Source organism: Phaethon aethereus (genome assembly GCF_964289735.1).
Source record: "Phaethon aethereus genome assembly, chromosome: 2".
Lineage (NCBI taxonomy): Eukaryota > Metazoa > Chordata > Aves > Phaethontiformes > Phaethontidae > Phaethon > Phaethon aethereus.
The window spans coordinates 143,688,308-143,704,220 of NC_138582.1; the positions used below are offsets into that span (position 1 = coordinate 143,688,308).

At 38.0% G+C, this 15,913-nt stretch overlaps 1 protein-coding gene across 1 annotated transcript in view; it reads left to right on the forward strand.

Moving 5' to 3' along the window:
• Nucleotides 1-15,913, forward strand: part of SLC25A13 (solute carrier family 25 member 13) — a gene marked incomplete at both ends in the record, with an annotated part of 189,792 nt that overhangs the window by 109,284 nt on the left and 64,595 nt on the right. The window contains 3 exons of the mRNA XM_081996506.1: nt 2,394-2,447; nt 6,306-6,448; nt 13,085-13,200. Of these exons, the coding sequence (XP_081852632.1) occupies nt 2,394-2,447; nt 6,306-6,448; nt 13,085-13,200 (313 nt within the window). The remainder of the gene's footprint in view (nt 1-2,393; nt 2,448-6,305; nt 6,449-13,084; nt 13,201-15,913) is intronic.

The window sequence follows — 15,913 nt, forward strand, 5'->3', positions numbered from 1 at the left end:
GGGACCAGTTCTCATGTCTGTGTGCAGCTTCAGCTTTGCCCACAGCTGGGGATGGATGAAAGGCTGGATTACATACTTCTCCTCTTAGCGCTGGTATGGCTGCATTAGCATCGGTCCTCCTGAAGCTGTAACGTTACATAGTAGAGGCTTTTCTCCTTGCTTGGGATCGAATAGACCTTTCAAAATGGAGGTTGTCCATGTGTGGGTGACACATGGACAAACCCATTACGCAGTGCTAACCATCCCTTTCCTCTCCTGTTTCCTGGGAAACAGAAGAATGTGGAAGTAGACTGCAGGAAATGGAGGGAAACTGTGGTCTGCAGCTTCTGCTTTCGCTGATGGTCTCCAATGTCTGTGTTTATTCATTGATCTGGCCAGCTTCAGCCTGTCTTTCAGTATATGTTTTGAAATAAACTTGCTATAAAAACACCACCAAAATCCCCTCCATAATTAAAAGGGCATTGAAAAATGGCAACTGGGCTGTGAGTACATTTTGTCTCCTGAGTTTCCCAAGATGGTTAATGTCAGTAAAACCAAAGAAAAATCAGTGGAAGTTCATCTATCAGCATGTACCCTTTTCCTTTGTTCTTTTCATCCCTGGTTTCTTTAGGCTTAGTTTTCTGGGACAGTATAAAATTTAAACTTCAACGCAGAGGAAGTGTGATACTGATTTATTTTTAATGGCTATAGGTGTTTGAACTGTCTCTTGTTTGCCTGTATAGTGGCAAGATTCTGCAATGCAGCAGTATAGAAATGTTGGGTTTTTTTGTTTCCACAAAATTCCTAATTGCTCTAGAGCACCAGTTTTTTACAAATGGGGTTAAAGTAAATCTCTGCTTACTACACAGTGATTACATTTAGGACAGCTTGTACTTTAGAAAATAAACATTTTTAGATTCCCGGCTTCACAATTACACTTTGATTTTTTTCAACTGCCTCCACATGGATTTCTGTGCAAACAGAATTGCGACTCCAGCTGTGGACTCTGTTAGTTGACTCCTAGCATGACTTTACATGTGGATTTTCCTTTTTAAAAAAACTTCTAAAATTTTGGGAGAAACCTTATTCATACACTTTTCTTAAAATACTCTGGGGATTTTTAGTGGTTTTTATTCTTTTTTTTTTTTTCCTTTTTATCCTTTTAAATGACCCATTTAGGGTGAGGAAAAACTTACTAAAGATTCTTCATTAAATGTATGGGTGAGGGTATAATGCTGTTATACAGACTTACAGAGACTCCTAGCATTTTCTGCAGTAGTTTAGTGTGCTACTAGAAATGCACTTGCAGTCACATTCGCCTTTACAGTCTACCATTGCTCTGGGGAGTCAAGAAAGTAGGTAGTCATGTTTTATAACGGTTCTGATACTTAATTCTTAGGTGAGTGTAAGATTTTACATCTTGCCCTTTGGCTGTACATTCCTCATTGCAGAGCTGTTTTCACAAGTTTTTTGAAAAAACAGGTTTGCTTGCAAAATATTTTCTTTTTTAATTAGAAATAGATTGATATGCTTAATTGACTTATCAGATGGTGGTTGTTATGTTGCCAAGCAAGATTTTATCAAAGTATCTTGAAGAAAGAATGGGAAACTCTATAGTAGGTATGGACTGAGGCGATGAATCCACTTTCTGACAAAAGCAGCAAATGGACGGCATGGTATGCCAATGAGGAAAATGCTGATGGACTTACTCCATGGTGGATATAGAATATTTTTAAGTCAGTGTTTTGGAAAGTAGGTCTTCCTAATTATTTGGGGTTTGTGGTGATAAATGTAACTTCGATTTTAGTTGTAACTGGCGGGTTTTCTGATGTGCAGAAAAATCTAGATGCTGTGCTTTCTGAATTTGTTTCATCAAAAAGGTCTACAACATGTTAAATAGTTTAACATGTTGGAAGTAGGAGGCAGAAGTAGCAATAAACTGAATAATTACATTGGAATTTAGTCTCTTAGTTGCTCTCTTGGACAAGTTAAGTCTGAGTATTTTATTCTTGCCATCTATCAGTTGGGGGCTGTGTATGGTACTCTGAAATCCTTAGATGAAAGATGCTGGAAGTATAAAAATCTATATGGTAAAGATGGTATAATGCTGAATCCCAACAGAGAGGTATGTTGAAAAGATTTGATACTTGAATATCTTTATGATTGTTAATGTGTCCTTGTTTAAGAATTGCAGGGTTGCATAAGGGAAGCAGTTACAACAAAAATGATGAATAACTTAGTGTAAATATGAAATGAGTAAAACAGGCATGGCCAGCTAAAGTAATACCTAATTTATCTAAGGTGAACATTTATTTTAATCACTTGTTCTGTTGTTTGAATTCTTCCGTTTAAGTGACACTTTGACATCTTTTGGATAAATTATGCATATTTAATGTAGTTGTATTTACTTGTAGGTGGCTCTAACCAAGAGAGCTGATCCAGCTGAGTTGAAAACAATATTTTTGAAGGTATGTATAAAGTAAATATTTTACTCTGTCTGTTTAAATTTTTCATATCTTTTGCTCCTTTATTGCATGATAGTTTTTCCAACCATTAATCATTCACTGTATTATTACCACGTTAGACTTAAATACCATTATCAGAATTGAACAATGCTCACCAAGAAGTCAGATACGTTCCTGAGTGATTATTGTATTGACTCAGAAGAAGTATTACTATCTTAGAAAAAAAAAGCATTGTTCGGAGAACGGGGTGGGAGTTTCGGTTATCATTTAACTAAAATTCTTTTTGTGTTGGCCTGCTATAGAAGTATACAAGTAATGAAATGACTTGTGTGCTTGCTTGTATACTCGAGAGAAGTGTGCTTTGCTGGAATATGGCTTTCTTTGATCCATTTCCTAAATTTAAGTAAATATTTCTAACCATCCTAAGATTTATTAGTACGATGTTTGTATTAGTTTGGTAGTCTGGTATGAAAAAGAGTACAGAAATTAGTGAATCTGGAGAGTATATGGGAGGTAGGTGCCGCAGTGCTACAGGGAGTTGTTGTACCTGAATTATTTTTATGAAAGGGTTGAGTGCCTGAGCGCGCATACCTTTCCAAGTTCTTTCCGCCACCTTTTCTCTCTCCAGTGTCATGCCCCACTCTCCATGCACTTCTTGGCATGTTTTCCATTGTCCCTTGTGAGCTATTATTAACAATGTGTGTAGGTGTCACTATGTATATTGCCAGTATTTATAGATTTATCATATACTGTCAGTATTTATAGCTCTGAGATCAGATCTTCAGTTGAGAAAGATAGGATTTAACTTACTAAGTCCTGGAACTTGTATCTGTCAGGAAAGCAAAAAGACTCTTGAAAAAGAATGGGCTAACAGAATTTTCAAAAGCAAATGCTTGAAGAGCAAGAGCAAGGCAGCAGCAAAGGCAGACAGGGAGTTGACTGCTGACCCAAGAAGATGGTAGAATTGAGGAGGGGAATAAACATGGTAGAGAGATGCCTGGTTGCTTCTGCAATATGAGGCAGCGCTAAGTTGTGGTGAGGGAGTTGGTTGGTTTGCTGAGAATAATATGAAAGTTGTTTCCTACCTGCCTGTGGGTATTCAGCTCTCTTGCGTTTCTGAGGATCGTAGCTCCCTCAGCTTTCAGTTTTGGTGGATTGAATGGGTCATGGTTGAGCACACTAAATACCACCTCCAGCTTCTATTTCATCATTTTCTGCTTCCCCTTCCACTGAAAGAAGGGGTCTCAGTAAGCAGAGTCGTGAAGTATGAGCTGAATGTTTTGCTCAGTGTAATACAGAAATTGTCATGCCGCTTACCACTGAGAAGGGAAAAGGATGAGTGAATGTGGTATGTTGTTCTGTGCTCTACAAATAAGCGATGGCCAGAATGTTAATTAAGCTGCTTCAGATGATTGTAAGTGGTGAGGCCAATACAGTTGCTTCTGCAGGTTGTGGGATCTTCACGTATAAAATAACTTGACAGGGATTCTTTCTACTTCAATTAAGAATTAAAAAATATGATTCCCATGTAGGAATGGTAGCCTCTGTGTAGAAATAAATATGAAGCTATCAGTTTAAATACAGTTGATTACAGTCAACTTTTAGCATTTTTGATACATCAAAACCCCAATAAAATGTTTGCAAATCTTATTTCAAGTGGGGTTGAACTGGTTAATACTTGACTATCTAAAATGTACGGAAATAAGTTACCAAAAAACCATTAAGTACTATTGTATAATATCAAATTCTCTGTGGGTATAATTGCCAAAGTGGGGAAAAATACAATTGTAAAGAACCATTTTTTTAATGTTTCTCTTCCAAAACCAATAGAATTGATGTTTTTCTCTTTTTGTTATGATAATTTCCAAGAGTAACTCTACTTTTTCTAAGTCTTCTACCATAACCCCTAAGAGATTAGATTTTAGTCAAAGTGATCAAGCTGACATTTTCCAAGGTCATTTTCTATATGTAGCATAGAGTACGTGATTGGATTTCAAATACACTCGAGTAAATCACAGTGACAAGAAACAGGGGGACACTGAAACCTTGTGCTGTTTTCTGTTATTGAGTGCCCTAGCAGGGGGTTAGCCTGGAAGAAAAAAATGAAATATAGAAGCATAGGCTGTCTGACTTACTTGATTTGTTTCTCAATAGCAGCTGTGTTAAAAGTTTTTGAGGCTAGGATTCTGAAAGATTCTGTCTCCCTGCAAATGATTACATTGCAATCAATTGATCTGCTAGTTCTTATAAAAGTATACAATTGAAAATTCCTTGCAGTGTATCAGCTAGAAAGCTTGCGTTACAAACAGCGTCTATTGAAACATGAATCCTTAAATGCTAGCCAATATATAGATGCCAAAGCAAGTTATGTTTTGTTTTGGCTTGCTTCTCTGAAGCCTTGTTTCTTGAAGATATTGCTGTACTTGAAGACTGTATTTATATAGCACTAGAAGAAATAATCTACTTACTGTTACACTTCGGCACCCCTCTGAGAGTTATATGCCTACAGCAGGTATAACGGTACTCTGCAGGCACCAGTGTAACTCTGTGAAATGAAAACTGGCAGTTCCTTCCCTTAGCAGAGCCATAGCAATGTAAAACAAAACGTGTCTTCGAAGTACGCTGAAAAACAGCAATAGGCATCTAATTTATTTGTTACGTTAGAGTGGATAATGCTCTGTGGGGAGCTGCAACAATGGTTTATCATCCTACCTTACCTTAAAAAAGAATAAGAAATTAACACTTGCTTTCCTGTTCTCAGTGTGTGTTTGTTATCCTGAGACAGAGCTGTTTCCCTTAAAGCTAACACATGGTTCTGCAAATATTGCCTGGGATTTCTTTTCCTCTTAATTATTGTCCTTATCCTTTTTCTTTCCTTGAAAACCACTTTTAGGGTTGATTTCAAGTTTATCCTTCTACAGAAAATGAGGGCTTTAAACTTTAAGCGAAGACTGAGGAATCAGAGTAAGGGCAGTAACAAAGGCAGTTTTATTTATTCAGGTATTATCTTAAAAATATTTCAATATTCCTTTTCCTTGTTATGTAACATGTTACTGGAAGCTTCCCTTGGGAGTAAATACTCTTGGGTCTGTTGAGTGCTGTTTCTGGAGTAGTATGTCAGTATCTGTGGTACAAAGCAGGAGTAACGTATGCCAGTGGTGTTTGGTAAGGTCTTGGACCCCTTTTCTTGTTTCTGCAGTATGCTGAAGTCTCCAGGTTCTTGATTTCTCTTACATTTTTCGGCAAATGCTTATTCTCTGGTCTCCTTTCAGCAGTTGAACCAAGGAGGAATATATGTAGGTTCTTTACTTATAGACCAGCCGTTGCCAAAGGTGATGTGGTGGAGTTTCTCCAGAACAGCACCCCCAGGTGGACACTCCTGTGGGATCATCTACTCCACTAGCACTGTAAAGTTATTTTTACAGGTGTAAACCTACCTTCTCATCCCAAAGGACTAATTTCAAAAAAATAAAATATGCTGGAGTATCCTGTTGCTGTTATAGTTTCTGTGGGTCAGAGGTGCCACACGTGTGCTTTTGCACGTGTGCTTCTTGTTCAACTTCAGAAAACATTTGGTACTGGGTTATTAACTCTTTCTAGATGTCCATGGAGAAATTGTTGACATGATAAAAAAATAATTGTCTATCTACCATTCTTCTGGCTGGGAAGCCAAGCCTGCAGCTGCTTGAGTAACTTCCCACTTACTCTCTCCTGTTTGGGTGTGGGCTGTAGGTTCTTCAGAGCAGAACTGTCTCATCTGCTGTAATGTAAGCCTGCTCCTGATTGGAAACTATGGGTAGTGGTAATAAACAGGTGGAGAAGGATGTATTTGAGACACTAAATATTGTATTAATTTAACAGTATGCAAGTGTGGAGAAGAATGGTGAATTCTTCATGTCTCCAAATGACTTTGTCACACGGTACCTGAAGATAATTGGGGATGGTTTGCCTAATCCAAGCACTGTACAGCTCCTTGCAGGTGTGGTGGATCAGACGAAAGATGGGTAAGTGGTTTTCTTTGTGGTTATTTTTTTTTCTTTTTATGTTGTTCATTTAAAAAGTACCAAACCATTCTTCCAAAACAATCTGATCCCTGCAGGGTGATGGGGTTTGTTTTGTGTTTTTGCCTCTGCCCCTGCACCCCCCCCTCCCCCCCCCCCCCCCCCCCCCCGGAGGTACATAAAGGAATACAGTATCTTTTGAGTGGCTACTGTAGAAACAATGTTTTGGGCTGCATGTACCATTTAACTGAGCAAACCATTTTCTGTATACTATGTATTTTTAATTCATTGAGCCTTTTATGTTTGTTGACTGGCTCCCCTAACTCGTCTTTGCTTTCCTTCCATGAGTCTTTTTGTCTCTGTTTACTTTATGTATTTGTCACAAACACATTCAAATAGCAATCCAAAATAACTTTAGATGGTGTAGAAAGAGATAGTAGAAAAAGTGCCCCTGCTTTGTTTTGTCCTAGCACTGCTAAAGGTTTATGCACTGTTTTTTCCCTGAACAGGGAGGAGTAACAACTAAGGTTTTTAGGGAGTCACTTTGCAATCTTGGGAAGACAGCAGTGAAGTTGGTTGCACATGGTTTGCATTTGAAAGGCTGACTTTGCCAATAGGCAAGATTAGCTACCCCTCCATCTTCCTCCCCCCTTCTTTAATGAAATCCTAGCTTTTGCTTTTGGTACTTGCCCAGGCAAGCTGTCTCTTCACCCATATGAATGCATTTTTTGAACCCTGCCTTTAAAGTATCTTTAGAGAAACTTTAGAATAATTAGCTATGGACTTAAAGTCTGTAGTTGTGGCATTTTTAGAAACCAGAAGACTCCAGGAATGACTCATATCAGTGGTTGCAGAGAATAAAATGTGAGATAAATAAAGCATGACTAGAGAATACAGGCTTCCTAGGGAACAGATGCATGCAGAACTGAGAACTTTTGCAACGGTTTCTGTGCTCTCTTTTCTGCTCAGCCAGCTTCATGTATCTGGCAGCCAGACACCTTAAACCTTGCAGACAAGTTAATGTGATAATTGTCACCCCTGGTAAAAAGAATTCTATAAAAGGTTGTATTGGTAACATTGGCATGATGGCAGCAAGAAAGTGGTGGCTTCAGATAGCATTTGACTGAAAACATTAAACATTTCTTAGATTTCTTCCCTGGTTTGATGCTTGCAAAAATGACATTTTCCAAATTGCACAGCTTCAAATCCATTTTGTAATAAGAAGATTGAGAGTATAATCCATACCTTGTGATTTGGATCTCCCTCACAAGCAGAAGCTGGTGTCAGGAAAAGCAAAATGTAAAACTGTAGCCTATGTGAACTTGTTGACAAGTTGGGATTTCATAACTAGGTGTGATCTTGCAGGAGTTTTGTGGTGTAGTATTGAGGCTTCTAATTGCCACTTTCTGCCATGAGTAAGGACTGTTTCTGCATTCCAGACTGCAGTGACAGGGGACTGCATGTTCCTGACATGTCTTTGGAGAGTCTTTTCTGGTATTGAGGCTGTCTTCTTTTTCAGTTGCTACACTAATATGTGAAGAATGGAGAAAGTTCAGAAAGTGAGTAGCATTCATCTTTCTCTAACCTGGCATTGTAGCATTTGTTTCCATCTAGCCAGGCATTTGTACCTTGTTCTAGTGGAGTATAAAGTAATTCGCAGAGTAATCATCTGAAGCAAGGGTCACTTGCTTTTTTGTTCCTGGAATGAAATCTCCTAGGGGTGGCAATAGACCTACTGCCTACTGGTCTTCTATTGAATTCTTTATAACTTGGCAGTCCAGAGCTCTCAGCTTTAAAGTGAGTACAAAACTGCTTTTGTTAGTGTTCATTTTTAATAGGCTGGTCAGTGTTTAGAGTCTTACACGTGTTAAGGTCATAAGAGTCTGTTCAATAATTCAGCTTTATTTCTAGTATAAAATAGAAGGTAGCTTGCAAGACCAATGACAACTTAATTTTGTTATAGTGTTAGTGGGTTAACATAGCGTGGTTCTGAAAATACTGCTATGGTATTTCTAGAAGCATTTATCCACTGTCTTGGATCCTGGTTTTGCTCTGAAGAAGCATCTGTTCTTCATGAATTCACTCTTCACCAAAAGAGTCTAAGCCCAGAACCACCAGGGTTGTTCCTAGCACTATTAAAAACGTTTCTTAACTCCTCCTGATTTTGCTGAGAAGTTAGGTATAGGTACCAAGTGTAATCAGTGAGAAATACTAAAATGGGTAAGTCACATGGCTGAAAGGCAGACAGCACAAGAGCTTCTGACTCATTAGCAGAACAAATAGATAGGCAAAGAGTTGCTTACACCAGAACTGAAGAAGTCCTGAGTGTGAAGTGTAAAGAACAGTAGCTCTTGCGTACCATCTCACTGTGGTTGCCGTAGTCAAAATCTCTCATGTAGTTCTAGCACAATTACTGCATTGCCAGAGATTAAGGATTTGAGGGTATCTACAGGCATTGCTGGTGGTATGATAAAGGTACAAGACCTCTTAAGGCAGACTCTGGTGTTCAATGAATATGTGTTGCCATGGGAGCAAGTTTTGCCTGTATCTTAAGTCAGGGTATAGGGTTATTTGGAGGTAGACTTTCCTTCTGTCCTCTTAGAGAGGAATCTTTTTAAGGTTTCCTTTAAGAAAAGGAAATACTTTTCTTGGCAATGGCCAGAGAAGCCTTTCAGAGTAGTTGGTAGTAAGACAGATTTTTCAAAAGTGTTATATCAAGTGGCTGTAGTTTGTGTGAAACAGATTTGAGAGCCTTGACTGGTTCCTAGCCTTTAAGCTTCTCATTCCTAATTTAAGTTGGAAGAAAAAGCTTAATTTGCCTTGAGCTGGATTGGAAACTCCCTGAAAATACAGGGGCTTTCTCAAGGCCTATCAGCAGCAGGCCAGGCATTTTCCATCTTGCCTACTGTAACTTATTGTTTTTCAGTCTTTTGTTGTACTTTTAAACATCTGTCTAACAAAATAAGTATTTACTGCACATCTCTGTTTGGACTGTAGTAACTAACACTTTACTGAGAAATACTGTATGCTTTATTTTTAGAAAGGACAAACTATTCAAAAATAACACTTGGAAATGCCAGCATTTTCCATTATTATTGGATATAAATTTATCCTCTAATGCACCAATTTACACTATACTTAGTTTACCTAGGTTGCAGTGTAAAATAATAGATGTAGCTTCAATTTGTGTCCCATTATGTTATCATGTTTAAATTGCTGATACAGTAAAAACATATGCATTGATTTCTGAAGAAACCTCTTCATCATTGCATTTGTATGTATTGTTACAGTGGGTAATGGCTTTTTTTCTTTGCATGGCTACACACAGACCTTCTCTGGTGGAAATGGTCTATGTGGTGCCCAAATACCATGGGTGTGAGCACCAAAAGCAGCAGCATGGAAGAAAGGAGAGAGTAGTAAATAGTGGTCTTGCTGCACCATTTGTGTTGTGTTTGGACTGTAGCTCTTGTGTGTGGGTGTTTTTAAAATATCAGCTTTTCAATCTTCCTGAATAAATTGTGCAGTGTTGGCACTGTTAATGAGGATGTGAAGGTGAAGGAAGACTTTGGCCAGTTGGGCAGGATATCTTCAAGACCAAAGTAAAATTTTATAAACATTTCATCTTCCTCTCTTTGCACTGTTAAAATCACTAGGCTTTTCTCTGCTTCTCTAACATAAATGAGCACTTCTTTAGTTAGATAAAATAATTCTTAAGTAGTATATTGAAGTCCATGTTAATATGTGCTGTTTAATGACACCTAATGATATTCAGTGAAGGGTTATGCTAAACCCAAAAGGGTGATGCTAAACTGGAGAGAAAATGTGTTACCCAGGCAACTACCTTTGTGCAGTATAGAGAAGTGAACATATGGCTATGTAGTACATATTATTTCAGCATCTTTAAGCATTAAGAATCACACGTGTAATTGACTGTGAAAAATTACTGCTCAGTTACTGTATTGTATGGTCATAATAGAAGTAAATGAATACGTCATTGTTGTTAGAATAGATCTGTTGGGAATCACTAGCAGGCTAGTCTACTTAGGGAGCAAAAATACAATAAGAAGAAAATAGCTGGTTTAATTAACATGTAAAAATTGGGTTAATTTGAATTCAGCTGGCACAGCAGATATTAATGTCTCTTCTTTAATAGTCTGGCTAGAACCACACAATTTGTACACTTTTAATCTTCCTAGTACTATGAATAATTGTTTTTAAAAATGGATATGGGGTTATTTTCAGCATCTATCTCTGACTTATTAGGGGGGTTTATTACTTGCAAGTACCGACAAAGAATGCTTCTGCCAGTATAAAATCTTGTAGCAGTGTTAATACGTGGAGTTTTATTCAAATCCAGGCCTAATAACATAGAATATGTTCTTGACGAGTTGCTAGGATTCTGCTGAGATGGGTGCTGTATTTCTTTCCTGTGCTCTCATCACTGTTTGTGTTGGGATCTGTTGATAAGGACATACGTTGGTTGTTGACTCACACAAAAAGCGGCTTTATCAAAATGGTGTTGGCAGATATTTTATATTTTTAATTCTAAACAATCCTATTCTAGAGTCTTGTTCTGTCTGCTTTGTTCTTTCTGTGTGTGGGTTTTATAATCTTTGGGACAGAAGAATTCAGTGTTTTGTATCTGTTTGCTGTTGTGGAAGTTGTCAGGTTTGTAGCCCATAGCAATGAATATAATGAGCTTTTATAACCTGTAAGTCACATAGTAACAATAAATATGCCTAAATACAAAACTAAGTAGGTTGTGATATATTGGCTTAAAATTGAAGGAAATGTGGTGTTTTTTAAATTTTCTTTTGGATTAGGAGAGATGGGAGTTTTCTTCTATTTAAAGAATAGAAGAGTATCTGTGTATTCTGTGTCTAACAGTGCGGAGTACTGAGAGCTCCCAAGGAGTTTAAAATAAATGACTCGATGGCCTCCCCATGTGCTAACGTGTGCATATGTAGCAACTCATTGGCTTCTTTGCCAGTAAAGCTTAAGGCACATTTATATGCTTACTGGCATCATCAATTGTGATTTTATTATTAAGAATACTTGAGGAGGTTTCTTTTTTTATTTATTTCTCACACTACATAATAACCTATGGTGGGAAGTTCCCAGAGCTAATTATTTGTTAGACTATTTCTGACGCTACATATGCTTTCTTTTATTTAGTGCGTAAGAGGGAGGTAAAGTAGAGCAGCTTTTTGGCCTTGTCTGTGCCATCCTTTTTTTTTTTAATGTCCTCTTTTGTTCATCTTCTCATGTTTTCATATTCTTCATGGAATTCAGTTTCTGTTACCCTGTGGATGTTTGGCCGCTGATGTGCAGCAAGCACACTTCTGTGTTACTTGAAATTAATTCTCTTAAGACAGGGTGACTGAAAATTGCTGTATGGCCATGGATTGTCATAACTTGATGGAATGAATGTCTTTCCCAACTTATTCAAACACTATGTTCTTCACTGTTACTGCATACTGAGTGGAAGTTTTCATTGAACTGGCTGCAGTGTCATTTTGAGTCAAAGTCCTAAGGATACAGTTAGTTTCTAATAAAAAAATAATGAATAATTTGGGTTTTGTGTGTTTCTTGACATTTGTTACACTGAATTTTGTGCTTCTTGGAAATAAATCTTCGTTGCCCAGCTACTGCCATGTGAACCCGTTAAAGCTATGTGCTTGCTACACTGACATAAAGCAGCCTCGAGAGAGGGCAATCAAACCTCCCAGACTGCCAGCAGGCCCTGCAGCCACACATTTGAAGACGATTTTAAACTGTATAACCTAGACATTAAAAAAGTAGCAAAACAGAAGAAGGGCCTTTGCCTCTTTAAGAATAGGAGTTTGATCTCCATTTGAACTGTTGGTTGTGACCCAGAGAAATTAGAACTGCTCAAGGTCTTTGCTGTATCAAAGTATCTACTGCTGGAAACAATGCCAAGTTGTCTAATTACATATTTCTGCTTGTTAACTAACTTAAGGAAGGGCACCTTTGCTTTTATCTGTGTTCTGCTACTACGCTTGTGTATTAGGAACCTGGCTGCAATAATGAATTTGAATAAACTGCTCTTGGGCTGAGGAAGTGCGTGCAGACTACTGCTTGAAATTTGTGACTCAACACGCAGGACTGGAGGGCTGCGATGGATGACTAATAAGTTGCTAGCAAATAGATAACACATTCTGATCGGTTCCATCTGAAGTGAGTAGCATCATGTAGGTCTTGAATGGATTTGCTTTCCAAAAGCTTTAAGTACTGAGTGTTGAGGGAAGTTACTCATATCTTTATTGGCTCTCAGTCTTGCCAGCGGAGGGAGGTAGACTCCCCCAGAGGGCAGTTCAGTTAGACATTAAAGGTGAGGTGAGTAGCCATGCTGAGTGCTTTGCTTGTTTTATGTTCTGTTGTGACTTGCTGAGAGGAATAGTTCCTTGTTCAACAAAGTCATTTCCATCTAGAGGTATAAAGGCCTCTTGACAGCACTGTTGCTGGGGCATTTTAGGAGAAGTTTTAATCCCTATTGATAACATTTTATACACATTTTGGTTGTGATCTTTTTTCTTTTGTATAATCTATGTTGTATTGCATTTCAGTTTTCTGCAAGCAAGTGGTTTCATAGCTCTTGCTTTTTACTTTATCCCTTAGGTTGATATCCTTTCAAGAGTTTGTGGCATTTGAATCAGTCCTGTGTGCTCCAGATGCATTGTTCATAGTAGCCTTTCAGCTGTTTGACAAGACTGGCAAAGGAGAAGTTACTTTTGGTAAGACTGTTCTTAAATGTACACTCTTAATTTAAAAATCCCTACTTATGTTAAACTCTATTTCACCTTCTTTTACCGTAGGAAACACAGTGATTGGTAGTGAAACTACACTAGTGCCAAGCAACTTTCCGGCTGAGGTTTTTTTTTTAATCATTTATATGTGTGCAATATGAAGTCAAGGTCATGGTCATCTTCATAGTTTTCTCTGGAGAACTGGTCACTTCTCTTTTTCTCTTCCCCAACATGCTTGTGCAGGTCTTCAGAACAGCGGTAAAAGGTGACTGTAGGAAATGATTCTAAAACCGCAAGAAGGTTGCCAGAAGACTTGGGTGAATGTTGAGTCTAAAATTACCCTGAATTATTTTTTGTTTAAATTGGCTATATTTCAAGCTGGCTTCCTTTTCAGGCTTAAAACTTTCCTCTGTGAGATTTAACAGCAATAAATCCATTATTATCTTCCCTCCCCCTGCCCCCCCCCAAAATTCAGCTATGCATTGGAGGTGTGGTGTTTGCACTGACAACATGAGAAATACTCAGGCCAGTTTAAAACTTTATTATGGGGACTGTTTATTTCTAGATACCATAGAGACAGCTTTTGATATCTGCAGGACTGTCTGCCACCTGCCTAATGATAAAGGCCGTTCTGTCTGGAAGAAGGGTTCAGAAATTAGCAGTTTTGAATAACTTCAGACATTGAGCTTGCACTTCAAAAAGTATGGGGGATTTTTTTGCCCTAAGTACCTACATTGGATAAAACTGCTATTTCTAATCTGCTATATTTGACATGGTTATCCATATGTCTCAAGTTTTATTAATTGGTTGTTAAACAGTTTTAAGTAAAAGGAAAGTTGGATGACATTGACTCTTTGGTTCACATGTCCTTTGTCTTTTGCTAGGATTCCCCACACATTCTTTATGCTCAGTTAGAATAGCTCTTCCCTTTGCATTTGAACTGACAAGATCCTGTTAACATTGCATGAAGCATCATTGTATTCCTTCCACCATCTCCAAAAACCTGCATTTGAACTTGCAGCTGGTGTGAAGACTTACTGTCTCTTCTTGTGTCTATTTTGGTTTTTCATTGTTTTGGTTGTCTGTTAAGGTTGTGAAAGGTGTGCTTATTGTGCACAATATTACTTGTTAGAACAGCTTTGTAAAAATTAGTATGGATGCTAAAAGATTTGAAAGAATTTCAGGAAAAAGTTGTGCTGATTGTAACCTTGATGAAGGAAATATTTTGTGCCTAACAGTCTTGTGCATGTGTATGGACAGAGAGGCAACGAGAGATGGCATGCTTTTAAATCAGGAGGGCGTGCATATTTTGCAGAGGTTTTGTTCCAGTGCAGACAAACCAGGGTTCCTGGAATGCCTGTGATGTGCAGGTTCTTGTCTGCGTCAGAGCTTGGAGTGCTTGTTAATAATCTAGGAAGAACTGTAGTTGTTTGATCTGAATGCTGAATCAGTCTGATTTAACTTTTTAACTCTTGACATTCTTGTTCATATTTTTCCTGCTGGCAAATGCTTCCCTTGGGGTTGACACAGTGAGTCAAGGGATTTGTTTGGCATTTGAAGTCCATTGAAGTCCTTCTGGTGACAAGAGAAACTCCTATGCCAGGCTGTGTTTAAGATATTTGAAAGAGGAGACATGCCAACATTGGCAGAACCTCAGATAGCTTTTTTTAATTCCTTCCTCTCCCCCTTTGAAAGTGTAAATGCATTTGTAACTTCTGTATAGTACCTTGTGGCTACCACCCCAGAAAACGCCTGGATTAGGGAGGATGTGAGAGCTGTCTCAGCGTTGTGCATTCTCAGCAGAAACAGTTGACCTTTAGACAAAGCTAGCTTCTATTTTCTACCATAAGAAAAAAAGCTTTTTTCCCCTCCTATTTATGAAAAAAACCCCTAACATTTTCACAAATAAATTATTACAATACAATCCTGTAACTTTGCCACTTGATGCCTCAGTTGTGCATCTTTGAGGTTAATTATGAGATCTTTTTCCATTTACTTGAATGAGACTGGGATCAAGTCCTTATCAAGGTTAGGAGACTTAAATAGGGGTTTTGTATACTCTGAAATTACAGTGTGAAAGGAACAGAAGAAAAGGGAAAGGATCGTTTTTCACTATACTGCTGTTAAGTGTAGTATCTGAAGGATCCCATTGTAAGTCTGTATCTCATTTTATTGTTGTAAAGAAGCAGCATGGTTTATCTGTGCAGTCATTGTTTTTCTGTATACTGAGATAATGGTATAAATATTTTAGCTTATACCGACTGGAATGTAGGGCTTCCCAGCTGTGAACTTCACGTTTTCGACTAAGCAAATCATCCAAATCTTTTTTTTCCACAGGTACACTTAGCTTGGTACCTTTGTAAAATTAATGATGTGCTTTGTGTCAATGAGCTTTACACTGAATGTCACATCCACACTGTGGATATTTAGAGAAATGTTCTGGGTAAAGAACTTCCACTATTTAATACTTTGCACTTTTCTTGAAAAATGCTGCACTCTTCCTTTAGCTTCTGGGTTGGAAATTCCTTTGCATTTTAGCCATATGTTGACATCTCTACAATTTTAAATGTTTCATTTCAAGTTACAAGTTAACTGTACCAGGTTCTTTGACAGAGCTAGCATCTATTTAAAAGGGCTGAGCTGCAAGCAGTGTGTGTTTGCGGGGGGGTAGTATTTCTAGTTTATTGGTTTTTGAGCTGAA